Genomic DNA, 25,035 nt, shown 5'->3' on the forward strand with positions numbered 1-25,035 from the left:
GGATTTGCAAGGATAATTACCCTCAAACATCCTTGTTTTTCCTTCGCCAACAGTCTCCCATTGCCATGGGGTCTGCTTCCACAAAGACAGAACGGAACTGGAAGCCGCACATTTTAGTTAGTTAGCTTACATAAGCCAATTCCTGCCACCCTGCCTTGCCTTTCTGTTTGAGGAATTGATCTAGCCCCAATGTCCGGCAACTCTGAGTTGTTTATTGAAATCAGAAGTGTAGTCAGAAAAGCCATTAATTGATTTTACTCATCAAACAGAAGTGATCACACTTCCCTTCAGGGGGAAACACAAGATTTGGGAAGATTTTGAGCAGAGGAGAGAGAACCACAATTTCTGGGGAATAAATTCTCAAGGCTGTTATTCTTCCATTCAGTTTTTGCAGCTCGATCTGGTGCAGTCCACCTTCCATGGATCTCTCTATCAGTGCTGTGGTCTTCCTGTTCCTCACCTACCACCTCTGTGAGGCAGGTGGTCGAAGCTATAATTCAATCCTCATGGTGCCCAATGGCGGGAAGTGGGGAGAATGGGGAAAAATTCAAATCTGTCCCTCAGGATATGCATTCGGATTCGCATTGAAGGTAAAGGCTTCTCTATATCTTCTTTTTGATACCCTGACCCCAAGGAGTAGTATAATAGTATAGTATAGTATAATATAATTAATATAATATAATATATATATTTCAAGTTGCTTCCCATCTTTCTTTCTGAATGCATTGCATGTATGTTGCTGCCTGCAAGGTTCTTTGAAGTGTTGACTGCCATGCTTAAAGATTTAATAGCTCTAAAAAGTCTCCATGCCACTTTGTCTATCCACAATGGAGAGGCTTAGAGCAAATTGGATTTTACATAAAAGAAAACTACCATGAATCTGGATGGTCTAGAGGAAAAAAGGGACAAGGATACAGACAAGTTTGGAGTGCAATGAGCTGGCAATATTGTGGTCAGGTTTATCTCCCTGAAAGGTGAGCGCCCAATTGGCAAATGCAGACTAAACTGTTAGTGTGAAATCAATCTTGGTCAGTTCTGGTGCTTTCTAGGAGGGTTGCCATACATCCAGATTTTCCCTGAAATGTCCAGGATTTCAACAACTTTCCCCAAAAAAGCTCAACAAGTTTTTGTGTCCGGGTTTCTCTTCTTGAAATAATATGGCAACCCTAACTTCACAAACTGGAGGAAACCTGCTGTGGAATATGAAGACATAAGAGAGGGATGGAGGGTGCCTTAGCCAGTCATTATCAAGATCAAATTTTTCTTATTAAATTTGCTTACTTGGGGCCATTGGACTGGTTGCACCAAAAAGCTACTGTTTTTTGGTGCAGCTGGGAATGTAAACCTTAATCCATAACCAGTTAATACTTGTACACAAGTAGGGGCCTGTAAGCTACGGTATTACTTTGGAAAATTTAGACTGCAGACGCAGTCTGAATGGGAGTGTTGTCAGAGTCCAAGTTCGGTTAACTACAATAACAACCCCCCCTTTTGTATCATACATAATATCTTTTTTCTGTTTTGTTTTCTACATGGGTACTATTTCTTGTTTCTTCAGTTTTGTGTCTGGTCTTACTCTGTACACTTGTAATTTTTTTATTTTTCAATAAAGGATATAAAACAGAATCATAGCTTGCAAAAACAGCTTTATTGCAGTCTCTTTCTCTCTTTTCCACCAGGTACAGGGAAAACAAGGTATGTCTACTGATGATACTTCCCTCAATGGCATCCGTCTCCATTGCAGTAGGGGTGACGTTGTACAATCTACCGTCGGACTGTGAGCATCTTCTTGGCTTTTCTCTGTTTTGTTTGGAAAGTGATGGTGTGAGGGGCTGGCTGAAATCTATTATGCTTCAGCACCAGGGCAGGATAATATCAGGTCAGGGTCTATCAGCCTCATTCTCAGCTCTCGGAGCCTAAGGATACCAACTCTAGGTTGCCTTCCGAATTTTAGAGGGACCCAAGCCCCACATAACAAAGAGGAAAGAGACTGCAACAACAGAGTACAAAGGTCAGGAAAAGCAGAATTTCTTCCTGAGGACCACACATCCCAAGGAAAGAGAGAGCAAGAGGAAACCACCATCTATCCTGAGAGTGGGGAACCTCAAGTCCAGGCGTCAAATGTGGTCCCCTAGGCTTCTCTGTCTGGTCCTCATGAATATCTGTGACTGTTACAGATATCCCAGCTCCTTTGATGACCACACAATTGTTTTGGTACCAGAGATGCTCTGTAACATATTCAAGCAAGACCCCAGCCCCCAGTCTCCAATGCAACACAGAAGACAATTGCTAGGGCTGGTTAGATGTCCTCATGCCACCCCATTTTGTCTATCTTGGATAGACGATAAATCTACTTGTCAGAGCATTTCGGCTTTGAAACCCCAACCACCTCAGTGGTGGACTGGTGGTAGAAAGCAAAAAAGATATCACATACTGTTGTATAATATTAATATTAATAGTACAGATAACTACAATATATATATAAGAGAACTACAATACAGTGGTACCCCACAAGACGAATGCCTCATGCAACGAAAAACTCACAAGATGAAAGCGTTTTGCATTGCGCGAGGCGTCTCCCAAGACGAAGTTTCCTATGACCGCGCTTCACAAGATGCAGGGCCGTCTTGAGCAGATCGCGCGCCCTGGTGCTGAGGGGCGGGCGGCGGAGCGATCTCTCCGCCGCCCGCCCCGCCCTCGCAGGGCGCAATTGGTTTCTGTGCGGCTTTGCCAGCCCCGTGCCATGGTGCACTGCGCCACCGGGGGTCTACGAAGAGCCGGCCCTGACAAGATGAATAGGAACGCATTAACTAAATGGGTAGACTGGGTAAACCAAGAAAATTTTAAACCATGCTTTGCAAGATGAATTTTTTGCTATACAAAGCAACTCACAGAACAAATTATTTTTATCTTGCAAGGTACCACTGTATCTTGTAATCAATTTTAGGCACTTACCAGCATCTGTTTTCATGAAAATTGGGGAATAACCTATACGTTTCAATGACAGATTTTTTTTAAAAAAAAATGTTTAAAAGTAGGAACTTTTCACATAGAGATTTACCAAGCAAGACCTCAATATTTACAAGGAACCAAATTAGATTTCAAATTACCTCAGCATACCACAACTTTTTAACACCCCTCAAATCAAGATTTTTAAAGATGGAAAATTCAACACGCCCTAATATTAGGGTTTAAAACCCCTTTAAAGATTCTTTAGCTCCATCCCTAGATTGTTCCAGGGGCTGATGGGGAGGGTGTGGTGTGGGTGACCCCTGGGTGGCACAGGGCAAATCCACCTAATCCAGGGCTCACAACACACAGCCCTTCTTAGAAGCTGAGGTTTGGGAGACATACTATATCTGATGAGGTCTACAAAAGACACCTTTAAAAAAATCTAAGGAGGCAACTGCCCTCTTGACTTTCGTGTGGAAAGCAATTCATTCCAATTTAGGTCGTATTTCCAGAGGAGGCAGACATTACCACATTGTCTCTTTTCTTTTCTTTTCTTTTCTTTTCTTTTCTTTTCTTTTCTTTTCTTCTTGCAGGTTGGGAGAGTGGACAAAGATTAAGGAATGCCCCAAGGACTACCTAGTTTCCTTCGCTCTCAGAGTGGAAGACGATCAAGGGATGTCTGATGATACGGCAGCCAACAACATCCAGTTCAACTGTGGAGATGGGACTGGACTGGAGGGCGAGGGACTGGACTTCGGTACTTACGGCCCGTGGAGCAAGCGCTGCAAAACTGGTTCCATCTGCGGGATCCAAACAAAGGTGGAGATAGGTTCAAGTAATGATGAAACAGCACTTAATGATGTCAGGTTCTTCTGCTGTGACTGAATCACCTGGGCTTCATCCTGCTACAACACAGCTGCCTGTTTTCTAATGGTTTGTTGGCATGAAACTTAACCAACAATAAATGTTAACGAAAGAGTTGCGTGTACCTTTTGAAGCTTTGTCCCTTCCTGATCTCGATTCCTTAGGCCTGCATGAATTGGTTTTGGATAGGAGGCCAATGCGAAGTTAAAGAGGGTACCATCCTAGAGCCGTAGTGTGATATCTTTAGCCCATTGATCTAGCCAGGCCCACCAGCCTCTCAATTTGTCCCATGAGGTTTCTTTGGACAAATCACACCCACTTGCCAATAGGTGTGTCCCTTCTTATCAGCTGTGAGAGGAGCAGGAAGAGGAGATATAGGCAGCATGTATGTCAGAGTGTGTGTGAGCAAACAAACAAGGGTGGCAAGGTGAAACATTCACCTCTTGTGGTCATGGCAGACAGAAGTGGGTTAGGAGGAGCTGCTTCTCATAGTGCTCAGCCCTAGGAAGATGCAGAGGTCACCTGGCTAAGAGGAGGGAAAGGCCTCAGAATGCAGCAAGCCGGAAGTTTGCACAACTGCTTACTAAAATGAAATGAAGAGGTGGGGGAAGAGATGTTTCCAAAAGAGAACCCGGGCCTGGCGAATGCCCCACTTCATAGGCCCCTAGGAGGCCCTCTAAGAAACATAGGAGTGCTCCCTAAAATGCACTAATGGCTGGTTGTAATTACTTTGTGTTTCTCTGGGCAAACACATTTAATCAATAAAATAGAAATCTCAGTAGAAGCAGCCCCCCCATCATTAAAAAGCATAGAATCATAGAGTTGGAAGAGACCACAAGGGCCATCCAGTCCAACTGTGGAGATGGGACTGGACTGGAGGGCAAGGGACTGGACTTCGGTACTTACGGCCCGTGGAGCAAGCGCTGCACCGCTGGTTCCATCTGCGGGATCCAAACAAAGGTGGAGATAGGTTCAAGTAATGATGAAACAGCACTTAATGATGTCAGGTTCTTCTGCTGTGACTGAATCACCTGGGCTTCATCCTGCTACAACACAGCTGCCTGTGTTCTAATGGTTTGTTGGCATGAAACTTAACCAACAATAAATGTTAACGAAAGAGTTGTGTGTACCTTTTGGAGCTTTGTCCCTTCCTGATCTCGATTCCTTAGGCCTGCATGAATTGGTTTTGGATAGGAGGCCAATGCAATGTTAAAGAGGGTACCATCCTAGAGCCGTAGTGTGATATCTTTAGTTCATTGAACTAACCAGGCCCCCCAGCCTCTCAATTTGTCCCATGAGGTTTCTTTGGACAAATCACACCCACTTGCCAATCACCAGCCATCTCAGGCACAGAGATCTCTCATGACTGATCTAAGCACCATGCGGTGAGATTTGAGGATTTGAAGGAATCTTAGCACCAAGCATAGCAGCCAACTCCGAGGGGCCGTGGTCCTTTGCCTCCCCCATAAACTATTTGAGGGGGTCATGCCTCCACCCCCCAAGTTGATGGGCATTGCCATTTGAATGGTGTGCATCATGTGATCAATTATGTGGGGCAGAGCTTACCTGCCTCCCCCCATATTGTATTCAAGTCGGCACCCCTGGCACCAAGCGCCACCAAGAGCCCAAAGTGCAAGCAGAGTCTTATCCTGAATTTTAGCACTCTGCCCAACAGTGCTAAGCTCAGAGATACCTGTAAGCCTCGGGCTGCTATTTGAGAGTAGAAGGCAACATGTGCACATATTCCTACTCCAGACAAATTTATTGAAAGATATAATGAAGTTCATTTATGAATCACCGGAATACCAAATCTTGTAACAATATAGACTATGTATGTTATTTTCTCTTACAGAATTCCTTTTGATTATTTCTCTCATACACAAGTACAGGAGAGACATCTTTCTATAATACTTTGGTTGATTGCCTATTCTGTTCTTTCACCAATGAAAATGAAATGAAATAAAATTAAGAATAGGTGTGTCCCCTCTTATCAGCTGTGAGAGGAGCAGGAAGAGGAGATACAGGCAGCATGTATGTCAGAGTGTGTGTGAGCAAACAAGCAAGGGGTGGCAAGGTGAAACATTCACCTCTTGTGGTCATGGCAGACAGAAGTGGGTTAGGAGGAGCTGCTTCTCATAGTGCTCAGCCCTAGGAAGATGCAGAGGTCACCTGGCTAAGAGGAGGGAAAGGCCTCAGAATGCAGCAAGCTGGAAGTTTGCACAACTGCTTACTAAAATGAAATGAAGAGGTGGGGGAAGAGATGTTGCCAAAAGAGAACCGGGGCCTAGGACGCCCTCTAAGAAACATAGGAGTGCTCCCAAAAATGCACTAATGGCTGGTTGTAATTACTTTGTGCTGCTCTGGGCAAACACATTTAATCAATAAAATAGAAATCTCAGTAGAAGCAGCCCCCCATCATTAAAAAGCATAGAATCATAGAATCATAGAGTTGGAAGAGACCACAAGGGCCATCCAGTCCAACCCCCTGCCAAGCAGGAAACACCATCAAAGCATTCTTGACATATGGCTGTCAAGCCTCTGCTTAAAGACCTCCAAAGAAGGAGACTCCACCACACTCCTTGGTAGCAAATCCCACTGCCGAACAGCTTTTACTGTCAGGAAGTTCTTCCTAATGTTTAGGTGGAATCTTCTTTCTTGAAGTTTGAATCCATTGCTCCGTGTCCGCTTCTCTGGAGCAGCAGAAAACAATCTTTCTCCCTCCTCCATATGACATCCTTTCATAGATTTGAACATGGCTATCATATCACCCCTTAACCTTCTCTTCTCCAGGCTAAACATACCCAGTTCCCTAAGCCGTTCCTCATAAGGCCTGGAAGGGAGGTGATCCTTGAGGTAAGCTGCACCCAGGCCATTTAAGGGCTTTAATCGTCAAGAGCAGTTCCTTTGAACGGGAACCAGACATGACTGGGAGCCAGAGTAGACAATAAATCACTAGTGCAATATTGTGAAATTGTCCACAAGCCCTTTAAGAGTCTTGATACCCCATGTGGAACTTTCTGTGGTCTTTTCAAAGTTACCCCACCTATAACTCACTGCAGTTAATCTAACAGGAAGATCATGGATAATGGACACAAGACTACCTCCAGCCCGGTAAGGTTATAGTGTATCAGATTAAGCTGATAAAAATTCATTTGCCTGGATGATTCATTTAAGCAAACAATGGGTGAAATGGACAGTTCAGCAATTTGTTTCAATGCTTACCTTCAAGTAGCAGTTAGTTTCAGCAGTTAGTTTTGGTAGTTGGATTTTCCAGTTTTGCATGTTCAGACCCAGAGACCTCGCAGCTAAATAAATTGACACTTGACTCAAATTTTAGTTTGGTTTTTGGCAGAATTTAGGCCATGACTTTATCGATTACAGAAAGTGAGTTGTTGCATAGGCTCTGGTTCGACTAGCTCACTGCACCCTTGCAGGCAGCGCTGACCCAGGGCACCAGCATTGGTCATCCAAGGTGAACACCCGGATAGGCAAAAAGCCAGGAACAGACTATGTTCACCACCCAGATGTCCCCCTGGACTCAGGCACGGGCACAACCCACTCTCAGAGGTTGACCAAACCATTTGAGTCCCTGGATTCCTTTAACGGAATACCTTTCACATGGGGATGGCGAGAGCGTTCTCCCATCCCTATCACCTGAACCAGTGGCTATCCACCACACGAGCACCCGCGCTTGCCGCCAACCACTCACACCTGTAACTAATCCATTAACCCCACTGACACAGAGGTCAGCCACAAATCATTCCCAATCACACTCACACATTTATTAGCAAAAATATGTAGAAGATAAAGAAATAATAGAGTGTATTCTTTTTAGAAACAGCAGTATGAAATTCATCTAGTCCCACCACATGCAATGCATGATGTAGGGCTCAAACCCATGACCTTGGGATTAAAAGTCTCATGCTCTCCTCTACGCCAGGCATGTACAACATGTCAATCATGAGCCCCCAGTTGACCGCGGGGTTGTTTCTGGTCAATCACAGGGCCTTTCTCTGCAACCTCAGATGCAGCAGCTCAGGTGCAGGAGGCGGGCTTAGTGTAGTTTTCCTTCATGGGGAAGGGGGTGGCTGCCGGAGACAGATGGAGGCACAAGGAGGAGCTGCGTGGGAAGCCTCCCTTTGACGGGGGAGGGGGGGAGAGTGATCACATGCTGGTTTGGGGGTGGGGGTAGAAGAAGCTTTGCATGGGACAGCTCCGCAGCCCAATGTGTTTGAGGGGGGAGAGAAAGAGAGAGAGCTGCTGGGGGGGGAGAAAGGGCTGCTTTGGGGTGAGAGAAAGACAGATAGGTGCCAGCCCACGCTGCATCCATCCCTGCCCCCTTGGGGGAAGCAGCCAATACCCGCCTGCCCACTGTGCACCCAACTCTTGGTGGTAGATCACTGCCTGTTTTTGATAATGGATGATAGAGCAGCAAGTTGCCAAATCCTGTTCTAACGCAAAGTGCACAGTACTGGTCTTTGGCACTGACATGATGTCCTCACCCATCCGACAGCCCTCCCCCCCGCCCACAGGTAAATGGGTTCTGGTTGTGGAGGCACTTCCTAAAAGGCTACTGGTAATGGGGGGTGAAGAAGGGACAGGACGAAGACGATTTCATAGCCTTCCCAATGCTCTGCTTTGTGATGGCTCAGAGAAGGTGTTGCTCAGGACAGAGAGTTCCTACACTTCATTGTCCTGCCCCCTTTAAATCGCCTGCTCACATTCATATTTCATCACTCGGCTTAAGGAAGCTCTTATTCTGCCTGGCAGCTGAGAGACAGTAAGTAGAACTACATTGCTCTGCTCTAAGAAGTTTGGTAAGGGAAGACAAGGGTTGCAACATGGCCAGAATTTCAGAGGCCTGATCAGTAGTCAGTAACCAGTGGGGATCCAGTCAAGCATTTGTGTTAGTGGTATTAGGCCCTTGTTTTTGTGAAAAGTGTACCCCGCTTTTCACAAAAGATTTCAGGGTATTTAACGATGCATTCATTTGGAAGTGTTGCAAATGTATGGCAGCATTCCCCAACCTTATGATCTCTAGATATTCTGGACTACAATTCCCATCAGCTGGAACCACCACCATATTGGCTGGCTGGGGATGGATGGGATTTGCAGCCAGAGCACATGGAATTCACCAGGGTGGGAAAGGTTGGCCTAAGGGATACTGCAAGGCTATGAAATATATCTACTCCCCTGTGTTGTCTTATCCCTCTCCCACCAACATTAGCCTTTAGTAAGCCCAGCAGAATACTGGTGCCTGCAGAAGCTCACTGGTATCTCCCACTGTGCCCTGCAAAGCCATGGGAAAGAGGACCAGTTCATCCCTTAGGAGCAGTTTCCAACTGTTTTTCAAACTGGTGCTCTGGTGCGGAATTAATAATGCTGTGAGTTTGCTATAATAAATTCCAAGATGCTGAAGGATGGGTTGGTGGGAAGGTAGTTGGCTCTGCTAAGACCCTACGGCATTAGGCAGAGACAGAAGTAAGGAAAACTCACCCACCTTCAGTTAGGCACAAGTCTTTAGGTTTATGCACACACTACACTGGGGAGAGGTGTATCCTTTCTCTACACTTATACAAGTGCTTGTGTGAAAGAGTGTACACTGATTGATTTGTACACCTCACCTACGGTATCTGAAGAAGTGTGCATGCACACAAAAGTTCATACCAATGACAAACTTAGTTGGTCTCTAAGGTGCTACTGGAAGGAATTTTTCTATTTTATTTCGATTTTGTTTCAATGGCTGACCAACATGGCTACCTACCTGTAACAGATACACAGAATTACACTTACAGGAATGCACTGAGGGGACACCCCTTGAGGTGAAAAATGAGAGCTGGTTGGAGCAAAAAGACAAATGTAGAGGAAGTACTTTCCTCCTTTTATTTGTTTATTTTTGCTTTCTACTTGCTAGTACACATCTGCCAAATAAATTGTGATGATGGCAAGCAGCAGAGTGGAGTCTCCTGTCAATTCTATTTAAATGTTATACATGTCTTCACTTTAAATTATTTTACTTTATTGAGCCGATTGGAAGTATGCTGATAGGAAGTATGCAGCTGTTTCAAGTTAAATAACTGCTTTGCCACTCACCACGGCCTGATTATCGGACCAGAAAGAGAGCTGCCAGTCTTTGAACTCCATGGTCCAGATGTGCACTGCCACTACAATGGGGGAAAACTCAAGAAAGGTTAAATCATGGGTAATGGCTGCCAGTGCTCAGGCCACCACTGAGCGTGCCAACAGCCATGGAAATGAAGCCCCAAACCCAAGGAACCAGCACGTCCGAATGGACCTGGAAATCGAATTGCAGATTCAAAGTATCCTGCCACAAGGATACGCCATTGAACTCCCTCAGGAATTCAAGCCACATCTCGATATCTGCCCTGACCTCACTGGGCAACTGTACTCGAGGATGGGGTGACCGCAGGCCTGTAGAGAGTCTGATTAAGCGTGCACAAAAGGGGCGACCAGGGGCTACCACCCTGCATGCGAAATTCAAATGGCCCAACAGGGACTGAATCTGCTGCAGAGTAATTTTTCCCATGGCAAAAATCCATAATGCTGTCACACAAAGCCACCAATTTTACTTCAGGCAAAGCGGAAGTTACTGCAACAGTATCATAGCTGCCAAGTTTTCGCTTTTCTCGCAAGGAAGCCTATTCAGCATAAGGGAAAATGTGATGAGTAACAAGTAACTAAAGAGTTAACTGTGTACTGTAGCACCTGACCACTGAGGAAGATCATGTTACAGAATGTACCAGAAGTGTTTCTGTATGTTGCAGTTGGTTTCGTTTCTGCCTGGGAGACGGTCGCAAGATGTCTGCGCTCTCACCAGGTTGTTTGTTATTTTCTCTCTAGAATAAACTTAAGTAGTTATTAGAACACTTTGGACTCTGTGTGTTCTTAAGAGGCTTTTTATCCAACGGCTATACAAGCTTTCGCTGTGTGAGAAGAAGAACTCTGCTGTGTGTGTGTTTTACTGCCAGCCCGGTTCTACGGAAGCAGAGAAGCGGAGAGGAAGCGCGCCGGGCGATAATCAGAGGCTCCTAATTGAGTCATAAACAACTCAACGGAGCCCTATACCCGTCACAGGTTATGGGTCATAGAACCTAATCAATCACCAAAGCAATAAAAGGTGATTGCAGCTGTAAAAGCCTTGGAGAAAGCCGGTGTAAAGAGCTAGCTGGGAGAAACCTGTTGTTTTGCAGTCGGCAATCAATAGATGCACTCGCTAGCAGAAAGACCCTGTACCAGAAGGCTGGGATTCGCAGTCTACCCGGAGGAGCAACGTGAGCTATTCTGAGTGAGTACACAGACACGGAGCCCGGGGGTGGACAAGATGGCGGAGCAGCTACAGGAGTCATTTGTCGTGCCGTTCCAGAGGTTGAATGGCGACAACTATGCAGAGTGGAGAGAAAGGGCCAGAATGTGGTTGCTGGGAAAGGATTTGTGGACTTGTGTGTTAAATCCTCCAACCCCTGTCGCTGATAATTCAGCAGCTGAAGCACAGAGGTTTGCAGCAGAAACCAGAAAAGACAATAAGGCTCTATGTGCCATTGCCATGAGCTGCGATGCTACACAACTGCCCTATGTGCAAAATGCTGAAAATGCCAAGGAAGCCTGGGACAGTTTGGAAAGGGTCCATCAGAGAAAAACAGCTGGAGCTAAGCTGCATGCTATGAGACATCTCTTTGAGTTGAGACTGAGACCAGGGCAACCCATTAAGGAGCACATTGCCAATGTGATTGATGCATTCCATAAGCTGCAGCGGCATGAGCTTGTGTTCAAAGAGAAGGAAAAAGTTTATATTTTGCTGTCTAGTTTGGGAAACGCCTATGAACATTTGTGTTTAACATTTGAGTCAATGCCTGAATCTGAACTCACGATTGCTTATGTTTCTGGGCGTTTGGCGGATGAGGAACTGAGACGCCAGAAAGAATCGGCTGAGAAGGGGGGCCATGGGCGCAGAGAAGCCAGTGGGGGTGCAGTAAGAAGCACTGAGGAATCCACTGTGAGTGCGTGCGCAACAAGGCTTTGCTATCGGTGCCAGCAGCCAGGGCACGTAGCGAGATTTTGCCCAGCTCCGGAAGCAGCCAAGGTCACTCAGCCAGGTGCCAGGCAACCCAGCGGACGTGGTCGTGGGACCAGCCAGCAGCGCCGAGGCAGAGGACGTGGGAAAACTCCAGATAAGCCTGTCAGCCGTCTTTCTGTTGCCTTAGCAACGGTTCGAAACAGAGGACAGGACAGTTTCACTTTTATTATCGACTCAGGCAGCACCCATCATCTTGTACCACCTTCAGGACAGATCCTGAACTGCAGGCCACTTGAAGATGAAAAAAGCCTGCATCTTGCTGATGGTTCTTCTGGAACAATTAAAAGCAAGGGTGTTTTTTATATGCAATGCTTAGACACTAACCTTGATGTTTATGTTGTACCAGGCATGGAGAATGGTCTTTTAAGTGTGTCTTGCTTATTGCGTGAGGGCTTTGAAATAAGTTTTGCCAATGGTGTTTGCAAAATTGCCAGAGATGGGGCTGAGCTGGTAAGTGTTACTGTTGGGTCTGATGGTCTGTTTGTCCTAGATGGGAGGGGGCAAGCAGGTGGAAGTAACACTGGTGATGCTCAGGCTAAAAGTGCCAATACCCCAAAGGGCACAGAGGGCGCCATCCATAAGGATTGTATTCATGCTTGGCACAGAAAATATTGTCACATGTCTTTTCCTTATGTGCAAAAAGCCCCTGATTTTGTCAAAGGTTGCAGGTTCAAGCCATGTCAAAAACACCTGCAATGCCGCGCATGTGCGAAAGCGAAGACGAAGAGATGCTCTTATCCTAGGTCTGAGAGGAAGAGCACAAAGCCATTTCAGTTAGTTCACTTGGATATTTCTGGGCCTATGTCAACGTTAAGTTTAGGTGGTTCAAAATATGTTTTGTGTCTTCTGGATGATTTCAGCCATTTTTCCTGGGTGATAACACTGAAAGAGAAGGGGGAGGCTGCCAGAGTGATACAGGAGTGGGTAGCCGAGGTAGAACTACAGTTCTCCGTCACTGTCCAGTGTTTTCAGAGTGACAGGGCGGGAGAGTTTTTGAGTGCAGAACTACAAGGGTTTTTCCGTAGCAAGGGAATTAGGCACAGAAAAACCGCTCCTTTTAGTCCACAGGAGAATGGTTTAGCTGAAAGGAAATTTAGAACGCTGTCTGAACTGGTGGAGGCAACGTTGTTTGATGCAGGACTACCCCAGAAGTTTTGGGGGGAATGCTATAAATTTGTGAATTATTGTTCAAACCGCGCTTTTAATTCAGTTGTGGACAACACACCCTACTACATGTTGTATGGCAAAGTTCCGAAGGTGCACTATTTCAGAACTTTTGGGTGTGAGGCTTGGGTTCTAATTCCAAAGCAGAAGCGCAGAAAGGGAGGATCAAGATCCAGAAAAATGATCTTCTGTGGTTACGAACCAAACTCAAAGGCTTGGAGGTTTGTACCAGCAGAGGGGGACCAAACCCGCGTTCATATCAGCAGGAGTGCTACGTTCTGTGAACAAGAGGGCTGGAGACGCATTCATGCTAACCCCGAAGTTCTTCTTGACTGGTCTTCAGGTTTTGACCAGGAGGAGGAAACTCAGGTAGCTGATGCTGGAGTTCCAGGTGCTGCAGGACCAGATCCAGGTCAGGCAGCTGGTCCAAGTGGTGTAGCTCCTAAGGAAGTGAAGCAAGTAGTCAGAAGCGCACCGACTTCACCCCAGGTCAAGCCTGGGAAGTACAGCAAACGTGGTAGGTCACCCACTTCACCCAAAGCAAGCCCAGAGGGGGCTGCAAAGCGTAGTAGGTCTCTTGACAGTGCTGCTAGTCCGAGAGAGCCACAGTCAGAGACAAGCAGTTCGGATTTAGAGGGGGAAGATGTGGGACCAAGGCGTTCAAAACGCACCACGAAAGGTAAACCACCTGAAAGGTTTACAGCTGTCAGTGTATGGGCGAACCTAGCAGTGTGTGAGCCTGAAAGCTTTGAAGAGGTGCAACAGTTGTCAGTGGAGGAAGCTAGTAAGTGGAAAGTTGCAATGGAGAAAGAGTTGAACTCCATGCAATCTCTTGGTGTGTATAGCCTAACACAGTTGCCAGAAGGCAAGAAAGCAGTCAGTTGTAGATGGGTCTACAGGCTGAAACCCACAGTGACTGGAGAGCCTCAGTACAAGGCTAGATTAGTGGCTAGAGGTTTTACTCAGAAGAAAGGAATCCACTACACAGATGTCTTTAGTCCGACTTCGAGAGCGGAATCTTTCAGGATGCTTTTAGCGACTGCAGCGCAGAGAGGCCTAGTGGTCAACCACTTTGATGTGGACACCGCTTATTTGAACTCTGACCTCCAGGAGGAGTTGTACATGCTGCCTCCTCCAGGGTTTGAGAGTGACGTGCCAGGTCAGGTGTGGAAGCTGCACAAGTCGATCTACGGTCTGAAGCAATCAGCTAAAAATTGGAATTCATGTCTTGATTCTGTTTTGAAGAGCCTAGGTTTCAGGAAGAGTCTAGCTGACAGTTGTCTGTATCTCAGAGGTGAAGGAGAACAGCAAGAACTGTTGCTTGTCTATGTTGATGACTTGATCTGCTTAGCAAAGAGCCAGATGCAAGTGCAGAAGTTTGCAAAAGAGCTAGGCAAGAGGTTCAAACTCAAGAATCTAGGTGCAGTGAATGTTTATCTAGGTGTGCAGATAGACAGAACTGAGGATGGAAGTTTCTTGCTCAGTCAGAAAGGCAAGATTGAACATTTGCTTGAGAAGTTCAGAATGTCTGATTGTAAAGGGGTCAGAACACCCATGGAGACAAACTTTGTGAAAGATTCACAAGTGAAGGACAAAGTAGCGTTTGAGAGTCCTGAAGTGTTTCAGTCAGCGCTAGGGAGTCTGTTGTATTTGTCACAATGGAGCAGACCAGATATTGCTTTTGCAGTCAATTTGCTCAGTAGAGAAGCATCAAAACCTAGCGTGCATGCTTGGAATGGCATTAAGAGAGTGCTTAGGTATTTGCAGGAGACCAAAGAGTATTGTTTGGAGATGTCAGCGCAAGGTGAGCCACAACTCACTTGTTTTGCAGATGCTGATTGGGCCAATCAGGAGGACAGGAAGTCAGTGACTGGTTTGGTAGTCAAGTTTGGAAATGCCCTGATTGGTTGGCGGTCGCGCAGGCAAAGCCTAATAGCAATGTCTTCCACGGAAGCCGAATTCTGTGCGTTGTCTGCGACATGCACTGAATTGGAGTACTACAGATGTTTGGTCCAGGAAATCTGGGGTGATTGTAGCCAGCCCATCACTGTTTGGGGCGACAATCAACCATCTTTGAGACTGGCGGAGTCTGGACAGTTCAAGGCCAGAACCAAACACTTAGACATCCGCTTCCGAAACGTATGTCAGAGCATACAGGTAGGCTTGGTGAAGTTGAGGTATTGTCCAAGCCAAGAGAACCTAGCAGATGGGTTCACAAAACCCTTGAGTTTCCAACGGCATGGGGAATTCTGTGAAGGGTTGGTTTTGGGGTAAGTTTGGATACCCGCTATCCCCAGTGTTCAGGTGAGAGGGGTGTGTGATGAGTAACAAGTAACTAAAGAGTTAACTGTGTACTGTAGCACCTGACCACTGAGGAAGATCATGTTACAGAATGTACCAGAAGTGTTTCTGTATGTTGCAGTTGGTTTCGTTTCTGCCTGGGAGACGGTCGCAAGATGTCTGCGCTCTCACCAGGTTGTTTGTTATTTTCTCTCTAGAATAAACTTAAGTAGTTATTAGAACACTTTGGACTCTGTGTGTTCTTAAGAGGCTTTTTATCCAACGGCTATACAAGCTTTCGCTGTGTGAGAAGAAGAACTCTGCTGTGTGTGTGTTTTACTGCCAGCCCGGTTCTACGGAAGCAGAGAAGCGGAGAGGAAGCGCGCCGGGCGATAATCAGAGGCTCCTAATTGAGTCATAAACAACTCAACGGAGCCCTATACCCGTCACAGAAAATCCCTGTAAAAAAGGGATAACTTGGCAGCTATGAACAGTATCCAACTGAATTCCAAGGTAAGACAACCTCGTGACTGGGCCTTCAGTCTTATCAGCTGCCAATGGAACGCCTAACTCCTCAGTTAGGTCGTTAAAAGCATGCAATAGTAGCAAGCATTCATCCGAATCGGCTGCAGAACTTAATAAATAGTCATCGAGGTAATGGGACACGCTCCTAAAACTTGTCTTGGTACGCAAGGCCCAGTCCAAAAATGTACTGAAGGTTTCAAAGGCTGCACAGGATATAGAGCAGCCCAGAGGCATAGCCTTATCCACATAATACGCTCCATCTAACTGGAGCCCAAGCAACTTAAAATCATGTGGATGCACAGGAAGTAAGCGATAGCAGCTTCCACACCACACTTTGCCAAAAGTGCACCTTTCCCAAAGCTCCTTATCAACTTAACTGCTTGGTCAAAAGTGGCATACTTGACAGAACACAACTCAAGAGGGATAGCATCATTTACTGATGAGCCCTGTGGGTAAGATAAATAATGAATTAAGCAAAATTCCCCAGGGGCCTTTTAAGGCACCACATCCAAAGGGGAAAGGAAATCCGGGTAGGGAAGGTACTCAAATGGACCAGCTATCCTACCCAAAGCCAGTTCCTTCCTGATCTTTTGCTTTGCAACATCAGGCATCTTTGCGGAAGGGATTTCGAGCAGAAGGGATCCTGGTGGCCCGACATAGAAAACTCTCATTGTAGCTTATAGCTGCCGCCTCACTGGCCAATGCAAAGGTCTTTTGCACCAAATATTGATAAATTCAGAGGTGCAAACTTCTCTTGGGGTAAGCTGCAGAAATAACCCCAGCAAATACTTGAAAAGCATCAAGCCACTTCTCAAAGGTTCTCTCCATTTTAAGGGAGCTGGCCTTGCCTGATGCAACCTGCTTGTCCTTGTCTGGGAATTCAGTAGGGGGAAGGAGTTTGAAAATATCCACATAATGACAGTTGAGTATCCTATTTCACATCCTTGATGGCAAATGTGCACCTGGAATAATATCCCTGACAGCATTGGTCAAAACTTTAACGTCTTTGACCAGTTCACCATCAATGCATTCGAGAGGAAGGCCATACCTGGCCCTGTGCGTGATGGCTCTACGCTGCCATGCCCACCTGGGCAGGCCCGAAGCCCCCTCACCGTGACCCCAATACAGACCCAGAACCACGTCTGAATCATCATCGGAGGTCTGAGAAGATGTACCAGTAGAAGAGGAGGAATCACCATCTCTGCGCCTCTTGGCCCTGTGTGTGGAGCGACGACTCCTCTGCTGCTTGCCGCCAGATGAAGGGACTCTAGGCACTGGGAGATCCTCCTATGAAGACTGGATGCTGAGCGCCTCCCTCGAAGGAGGCGACTGAGCCTGCCCAGAACTAAAAACATGTGAGGAGCTTGGCTGGGAAGATCCCTCACATGCTGTGCAAATTAAGGCCTGGAACTCCCAGACCCCGGGGGTGCCAACTGCAAACGAGGCAGACCAGACTGGAAGGCCCGTTGTATCATGGCCCCCATACTCCTAGTACGACTCACTAGGGCTAGCTGGGACTGGGATCCTGGAAGGCTGAAATTAGGAGAGCAAGGCCCCGGAAGGGTCATAAGCCTCGCTCCCTTCACTCACATCTGAAGGACCATGAGCCTCAAAAACAGTGGAAGACGTGGAGGGGCTGGGCTGAGAATCAGGCTGCCTCCCAAATTACTAAGCCAAAGACTCAAGTTCCAGATTAAATCTTGACATGGCCGCAGGGTCTGAACCAATATCAGTCATGATTGCACCCAAGCGATCCAGCATATGCTGAGGAACCGCTGGGGCCGGCGCTGAATGCAATGACTGAGATGGGCCTCTAATCACCCATTTTGAAGGGAGAGCAGGACTGGGATTCCTCTTAATAGGCATCTTGATCCCTTCTTTACTAAGCCGGGGGGGGGGGGTTACTGAAACGTACACACAATAATAAAAGCACTCTGGTGATCAAGGTGGCACTCCCGCCAAAACAAGATGGTGCTCTTACCAAACAAGCAGCTGGGGATAAACCTTCCCCAACTCAGAAAGGAGGACAAAATGGTGATCAGGCTTAAAGGGGGGGGGGTTCCCTAGGAAATTTCCCACCAGCCCCGGAGCAGAACGGGAAATGGAAAATTTGCTAATCTATCAGAGAGGGAAAATTTGCTAATCTATCAGAGAGGGAACTCTCAAAAACAATACCCAAAGCGATCAGCTGGACAGAACAGCCCAGACAATGAAACCCACAAATCACCCGATAAATTCAAACCCCCAAAGCTGCAGCCCCAGCCAGAACTGAGAATAAAAAGCTGTTGTGCAAAGAGCAAAGGCAAAGTTAAGCAGGTAGCGGCAAGCTCCGCAAACAGGGAGCGCTTAGGGGGCAAAAGCCCCTCCAGGGGGAAAGGAAGGGAAAGGAATAATAATTAACAAAGGAGGGGAAGAAAACAATTGGAAGGAATTAAGGGAAAGAAGGGAGAAGGGAAAGAAATGACCAGGACGATCCGTTAAAGGCAAGTCTCTCTCGGCTGCACAGAGGACATGCTGTTAGCTTGTTCTGAATGCACAGGCCGAAAGAGGAAGGTCTGGGTCATGTGGATGGGTATATATAGGTCCCTCGATCCGTTTGGACCCATTGGCCAGATTGAACCCAACATCGAGGGACCTACCAATCAGGTGTTGTGACTGACCAATCTTACCCACCCACAACATAGGAGGTCAGTCTCCAGGTCTTACCGCAACATGTGCCCTCTTTTAGGGAAGACACGATTTCTAGCGTCAATAATCCATTTTAGAAATTAAAGGTCATGGATGTACTCGGATGTAGAACACTCCCTCGAGCAATGGGACGTCCTTTCCTCTGTTTGCATCCTCTGCAGAACCTCAAAATGTGCTCCAAAGGGTTGGGGAACCCTACAGAGCTGATTTTTAGATTGTGTGTGTGAGGAGCTGGCAGAGGGAGAAAAGAAACGAGAAGTCCCATGGTACAAACAGATTTCTGATGTCCATGTGAATGGATCATTGTTTCATTATCCTCCACCTTTGTTTTTAAATTCCCAAATTTTGCTTCCAGAATGTCCATCCACATATTCATATGCTCCTGTTTAGACATCAATTGCAGAGACATTTCTTCCTTCAAAGCATTCACTAAAGCTGTCCACTGGAGTGCTTTTCATTCAGAGTAGGAACCATGTTTTTCAGGTCTGCTTCCCTGTTGGGATGTGCCCTTAAGTGCCTTCCATTCAAAGAAAAGTAGTGGGCAATGTTGCTTTCATTCGTTGAAGTGGTGCTTGCTGAATTTCCACACCTAAAGGCACAAAGTGTGGTATATCTTGGCCCATTTTTATGGCTAGTAGGGATAGTCATTTCTGCATCAGGATAGGAAGCGCTTGCCTCATGCCACCATCTCCCCACTCCCCTTAAACATTTTTAAAGACTTTGCAGCTCAACATTGGCCTTTCTTCCTCATGATTGTTTGTATCATCCAACAGGTCTTTGCAGGTCTCTAATAAACCTCACAGTGTGAGGCATCCTGTAAAAGTCTGAAGGGTAGAATCATAGAGGTGGAAGAGACCACAAGGGCCATCCAGTCCAACCCCCTGCCAAGCAAGAAACACCATCAAAGCATTCCTGACAGATGGCTGTCAAGCCTCCGCTTAAAGACCTCCAAAGAAGGAGACTCCACCACACTCCTTGGCAGCACATTCCACTGTCGAACAGCTCTTACTGTCAGGAAGTTCTTCATAATGTTTAGGTGGAATCTTCTTTCTTGTAGCTTGAGTCCATTGCTCCGTGTCCGCTTCTCTGGAGCAGCAGAAAAGAACCTTTCACCCTCTTCTATATGACATCCTTTAATATATTTGAACATGGCCATCATATCAGCCCTTAACTTTCTCTTCTCCAGGCTAAACATACCCAGCTCCCTAAGCTGTTCCTCATAAGGCATTGTTTCCAGGCCTTTGACCATTTTGGTTGCCCTCCTCTGGACACGTTCCAGCTTGTCAGTATCCTTCTTGAACTGAGGTCCCCAGAACTGGACACAGTATTCCAGGTGAGGTCTGACCAGAGCGGAATACAGTGGTACTATTACTTCCATTGATCTAGATGCTATACTCCTATTGATGCAGCCCAGAATTGCACTGGCTTTTTTAGCTGCTGCATCACACTGTTGACTCATGTCAAGTTTGTGGTCTACCAAGACTCCTAGATCCTTTTCACATGTACTGCTCTCATGCCAGGTGTCTCCCATCCTGTATTTGTGCCTTTCATATATATTTTTTTGCGCAAGTGTAGTACTTTACATTTCTCCCTGTTAAAATTCATCTAATTTACTTTGGCCCAGTTTTCTAATCTGTTAAGGTCATTTTGACGTGTGATCCTGTTCTCTGGGGTATTAGCCACCCCTCCCAATTTGGTGTCATCTGCAGCTGAGGGTGAAATTCTGCAGTTCTGGTATTCTGTGGACATATCTACATCACAAAGTTATATCAGATTTCTGATTTTTTGGCCTTGAAATGATGTCCTCACCCTTCTGCCAGGTCTCTCCACTCCCCCTGGGAAATGGCTTCTGCTTGTGCAGGAACTTTGTAGAAGCCACTGGTAAGAGAGGTGAGGAAAGCACAGGACCAGGAAAACTTCACTGCCCTCTCCATCTGCTCTGTTCCGTGATGGATCAGTGGAGCATGGGAGTTGCATTGCTTAGGACAGAGAGTTGCTACATTTCCTTGTCCTGAACCCTTTAAATTCCCTGTTCACAGTCATGTCTCTTCACTCACTAAAACAGAATTGGAGGGAGTTTGCATAGGAGAGACATTTTAGCAAGGGCAAAGGGTGGGTAAGAAATGCACATTTTATTAGTTTTTTCAATAATATTTTTATTAGTTTTCATTTACAATCCAATAATAGCCTCATTATAACAATACCATTTTATAATACAATTATTAATATCAATCCTTCAAATATCGAATTATATAATTTAGATAAAGTAGCCTCCCACGTGCTAGAATTGATGGCTTGTTTATTTGCTTTATTTCTGAATTCCAAAATCTTATTAATTTTCATTGCATTCCAGTCATAATAATAATAATTCCCTTATACAACAACTGCAATATTAATAATTTCTATTCTCTTCTTGTTGACACATTAAATGATTTATAAAAGTACAAGTGAGGAACTCAAACTGTAAGATATTATATTATTTTATTATTATCTTTCTGTTTGGGGTGGGACAAATGTTTTGTCAGGGTGGGTAGTAGTGGGTTGTAGCATAACTGTTTCTTGTTTTGTTTCTACTTTTATTATTTTGTTAAGTTATTGTATAGTTTGTATTTGCTTTTAAATGGGAATGGGTCAGGGCTGCCTGGGGGAAACACAAGATTCAGGAAGATTTTGAGCAGAGGAGAGAGAACCACAATTTCTGGGGAATAAATTCTCAATGCTGTTATTCTTCCATTCAGTTTTTGCAGCTCGATCTGGTGCAGTCCACCTTCCATGGATCTCTCTACCAGTGCTGTGGTCTTCCTGTTCCTCACCTACCATCTCTGTGAGGCAGGTGGTCGAAGCTATAATTCAATCCTCCTGGTGCCCAATGGCGGGGAGTGGGGAAAATGGGGGAAAATTGAATACTGTCCTTCAGGATATGCATACGGATTCTCATTGAAGGTAAAGGCTTATCTATATCTTCTTTTTGATACCCTGATCCCAAGGAGTAGTATAATATAATATAATATAATATAATATAATAGTATAGTATAGTATAGTATAGTATAGTATAGTATAGTATAGTATAGTATAATTAATATAATACAATATAATATAATATATATATTACAAGTTGCTTCCCATCTTTCTTTCTGAATGCATTGCATGTATGTTGCTGCCTGCAAGGTTCTTTGAAGTGTTGTCTATCCACAATGGAGAGGCTTAGAGCGAATTGGGTTTTACATAAAAGAAAATTACCATGAATCTGGATGGTCTAGAGGAAAAAAGGGACAAGGATACAGACAAGTTTGGAGTGCAATGAGCTGGCAATATTGTGGTCAGGTTTATCTCCCAGAAAGGTGAGCGCCCAATTGGCAAATGCAGACTAAACTGTTAGTGTGAAAGCAATCTTGGTCAGTTCTGGTGCTTTCTAGGAGGGTTGCCATACATCCAGATTTTCCCTGACATGTCCAGGATTTCAACAACTTTCCCCCAAAAAAAGCTCAACAAGTTTTTGTGTCCGGGTTTCACTTCTTGAAATAATATGGCAACCCTAACTTCACAAACTGAAGAGTCCAAGTTACAGGTAGGTAGCCGTGTTGGTCTGGATCGAAGTAAAATAAAAAAATTCCTTCAGTAGCACCTTAAAGACCAACTAAGTTTTTATTTTGGTATGAGCTTTCGTGTGCATGCACACTTCTTCAGATACAGTGAAATGGAAGTTTCCAGGCACTTATGTAGAGAAGGGGTGGGGAGGGGTGGGGATGGGGAGGGGGGATCACTCAGAAGGGTGGTGGAAATGGGTGATTGACTGACTGATAGCTGTTGATGACCGGAAACGACTGCAAATGGTTTTGTATGAAAAAGCAAGGGTTGAGATGGCTGAAGATCGCTTATCATGTATAATGAGATAAGAATCCGATATCTCTGTTCAAACCTGGTCCCTCTATGGTTTTGAGCTTGGTGATAAGTTGCAATTCAGCAACTTCTCTTTCCAGTCTATTTCTGAAATTCTTTTGTAGTAAGACAGCTACTTTGAGATCTTGTATAGAATGTCCTGGGAGATTGAAGTGTTCTCCTACTGGTTTTTCTGTCTTCTGGTTCCTGATGTCAGATTTATGTCCATTTATCCTTTGGCGTAGGGTTTGGCCTGTTTGTCCAATATAGAGAGCTGAAGGGTCCAAGTTCGATTAACTACAATAACAACCCCCCTTTTGTATCATACATAATATCTTTTTTCTGTTTTGTTTTCTACATGGGTACTATTTCCTGTTTCTTCGGTTTTGTGTCTGGTCTTACTCTGTACACTTGTAATTTTTTTATTTTTTAATAAAGAATATAAAACAGAGTCCCAGCTTGCAAAAACAGCTTTATTGCAGTCTCTTTCTCTCTTTTCCACCAGGTACAGGGAAAACAAGGTGGTACTACTGATGATACTTCCCTCAATGGCATCCGTCTCCATTGCAGTAAAGGTGAAGTTGTACAATCTACCGTCGGACCGTGAGCATCTTCTTGACTTTTCTCTTTTTTGGTTGGAAAGTGATGGTGTGAGGGGCTGGCTGAAATCTATTATGCTTCAGCACCAGGGCAGGATAATGTCAGGTCCGGGTTTATCAGCCTCATTCTCCGCTCTCGGAGCCTAAGGATACCAACGCTAGGTTGCCTTCTGAATTTTAGAGGGACCCAAGCCCCACATAACAAAGAGGAAAGAGACTGCAACAACCGAGTACAAAGGTTAGGAAAAGCAGAGTTTCTTCCTGAGGACCACACATCCCAAGGAAAGAGAGAGCAAGAGGAAACCACCATCTATCCTGAGAGTGGGGAACCTCAAGTCCAGGGGTCAAATGTGGTCCCCTAACTTCTCTGTCTGGTCCTCATGAATATCTGTGACTTTTAGGGGTCAGGACCTCAGGCAGGAAGGAGAGGCAGGCTGAGCAAAAAAGCTGTATGAAAAGGCCAAGACCTACCTAACCAGTGGCTGTGCCTTCCTGAGAGAAAGTAGGCACAATACTGAAGCTCTCCTTCCTGCTGGGGGCACTGGCTTAAAAAATCAATGCCTCCACTCAACAGCTGTTTAGCAGAGACCTTGATCCTGTGGGGTGCAGATGCTGCTTTGCCAGTGGCTTTCTTGCAGGAAAGTCACTACCACTTAAGTGAGTGGATCCCATTCTGGGTTGGTGCTGGTCACTCAACTTCATGAAGGAGTAGCAACACCCCACAGAATCAGGTCGTTCTGCGTAATATCTGTTAGGCAGGGGAGTAAATCCTGCATAGCACTGATGCACCCTGACCTTAAACAAACCCCATTCTTAACAGAATATTAGGGTTTAAAATCCCTTTAAAGATTCTTTAGCTCCATCCCTAGATTGTTTCAGGGGCAGATTGGGAGGGTGTGGTGTGGGTGACCCCTGGGTGACACAGGGCAAATCCACCTAATCCAGGGGTCACAACACACAGCCCTTCTTAGAAGATGAGGTTTGGGAGACATACTATACCTGATGAGGTCTACAATAGACGCCTTTAAAAAATCTAAGGAGGCAACTGCCCTCTTGACTTTCGTGTGGAGAGCAATTCATTCCAATTTGGATCATATTTCCAGAGGAGGCAGACCTTACCACGTTGTCTCTTTTCTTTTCTTTTCTTCTTGCAGGTTGGGAGAGTGGACAAAGATTCAGGATTGCCCCAAGGACTACCTGGTTTCCTTCGCTCTGAGAGTGGAAGCCAATCAAAAGATTGGTGATGATACGGCAGCCAACAACATCCAGTTCAACTGTGGAGATGGGACTGGACTGGAGGGCAAGGGACTGGACTTCGGTACTTACGGCCCGTGGAGCAAGCGCTGCACCGCTGGTTCCATCTGCGGGATCCAAACAAAGGTGGAGATAGGTTCAAGTAATGATGAAACAGCACTTAATGATGTCAGGTTCTTCTGCTGTGACTGAATCACCTGGGCTTCATCCTGCTACAACACAGCTGCCTGTGTTCTAATGGTTTGTTGGCATGAAACTTAACCAACAATAAATCTTAACAAAAGAGTTGTGTGTACCTTTTGGAGCTTTGTCCCTTCCTGATCTCGATTCCTTAGGCCTGCATGAATTGGTTTTGGATAGGAGGCCAATGCAATGTTAAAGAGGGTACCATCCTAGAGCCGTAGTGTGATATCTTTAGTTCATTGAACTAACCAGGCCCCCCAGCCTCTCAATTTGTCCCATGAGGTTTCTTTGGACAAATCACACCCACTTGCCAATCACCAGCCATCTCAGGCACAGAGATCTCTCATGACTGATCTAAGCACCATGCGGTGAGATTTGAGGATTTGAAGGAATCTTAGCACCAAGCATAGCAGCCAACTCCGAGGGGCCGTGGTCCTTTGCCTCCCCCATAAACTATTTGAGGGGGTCATGCCTCCACCCCCCAAGTTGATGGGCATTGCCATTTGAATGGTGTGCATCATGTGATCAATTATGTGGGGCAGAGCTTACCTG

General features: G+C 45.7%; 1 protein-coding gene across 1 annotated transcript; it reads left to right on the forward strand.

Moving 5' to 3' along the window:
• The first annotated feature begins 535 nt into the window (after positions 1-535).
• Positions 536-24,492, forward strand: LOC132591962 (vitelline membrane outer layer protein 1-like). The gene is made up of 5 exons (XM_088669001.1): positions 536-590; positions 1,680-1,695; positions 3,546-3,771; positions 22,953-23,050; positions 24,201-24,492. Exons 1-5 carry the CDS (start codon positions 536-538, stop codon positions 24,490-24,492), a joined length of 687 nt encoding a protein of 228 aa, XP_088525127.1.
• Positions 24,493-25,035: the final 543 nt, after the last annotated feature.

This window comes from Zootoca vivipara, chromosome 4, assembly GCF_965207765.1.
Source record: "Zootoca vivipara chromosome 4, rZooViv2.hap1.1, whole genome shotgun sequence".
NCBI classification, from domain to species: Eukaryota; Metazoa; Chordata; class Lepidosauria; order Squamata; family Lacertidae; genus Zootoca; species Zootoca vivipara.

Bases quoted from the DNA above. Each gene is read 5' to 3' on its own strand.
- LOC132591962 (XM_088669001.1), top strand. From the start codon at position 536: ATGGGGAAAAATTCAAATCTGTCCCTCAGGATATGCATTCGGATTCGC. The intron at 3,772-22,952 runs GTGGAGATAGGT...CTTTTCCACCAG, and splicing joins TCTGCGGGATCCAAACAAAG to GTACAGGGAAAACAAGGTGG. The intron at 23,051-24,200 runs GTGAGCATCTTC...TTCTTCTTGCAG, and splicing joins GTACAATCTACCGTCGGACC to GTTGGGAGAGTGGACAAAGA.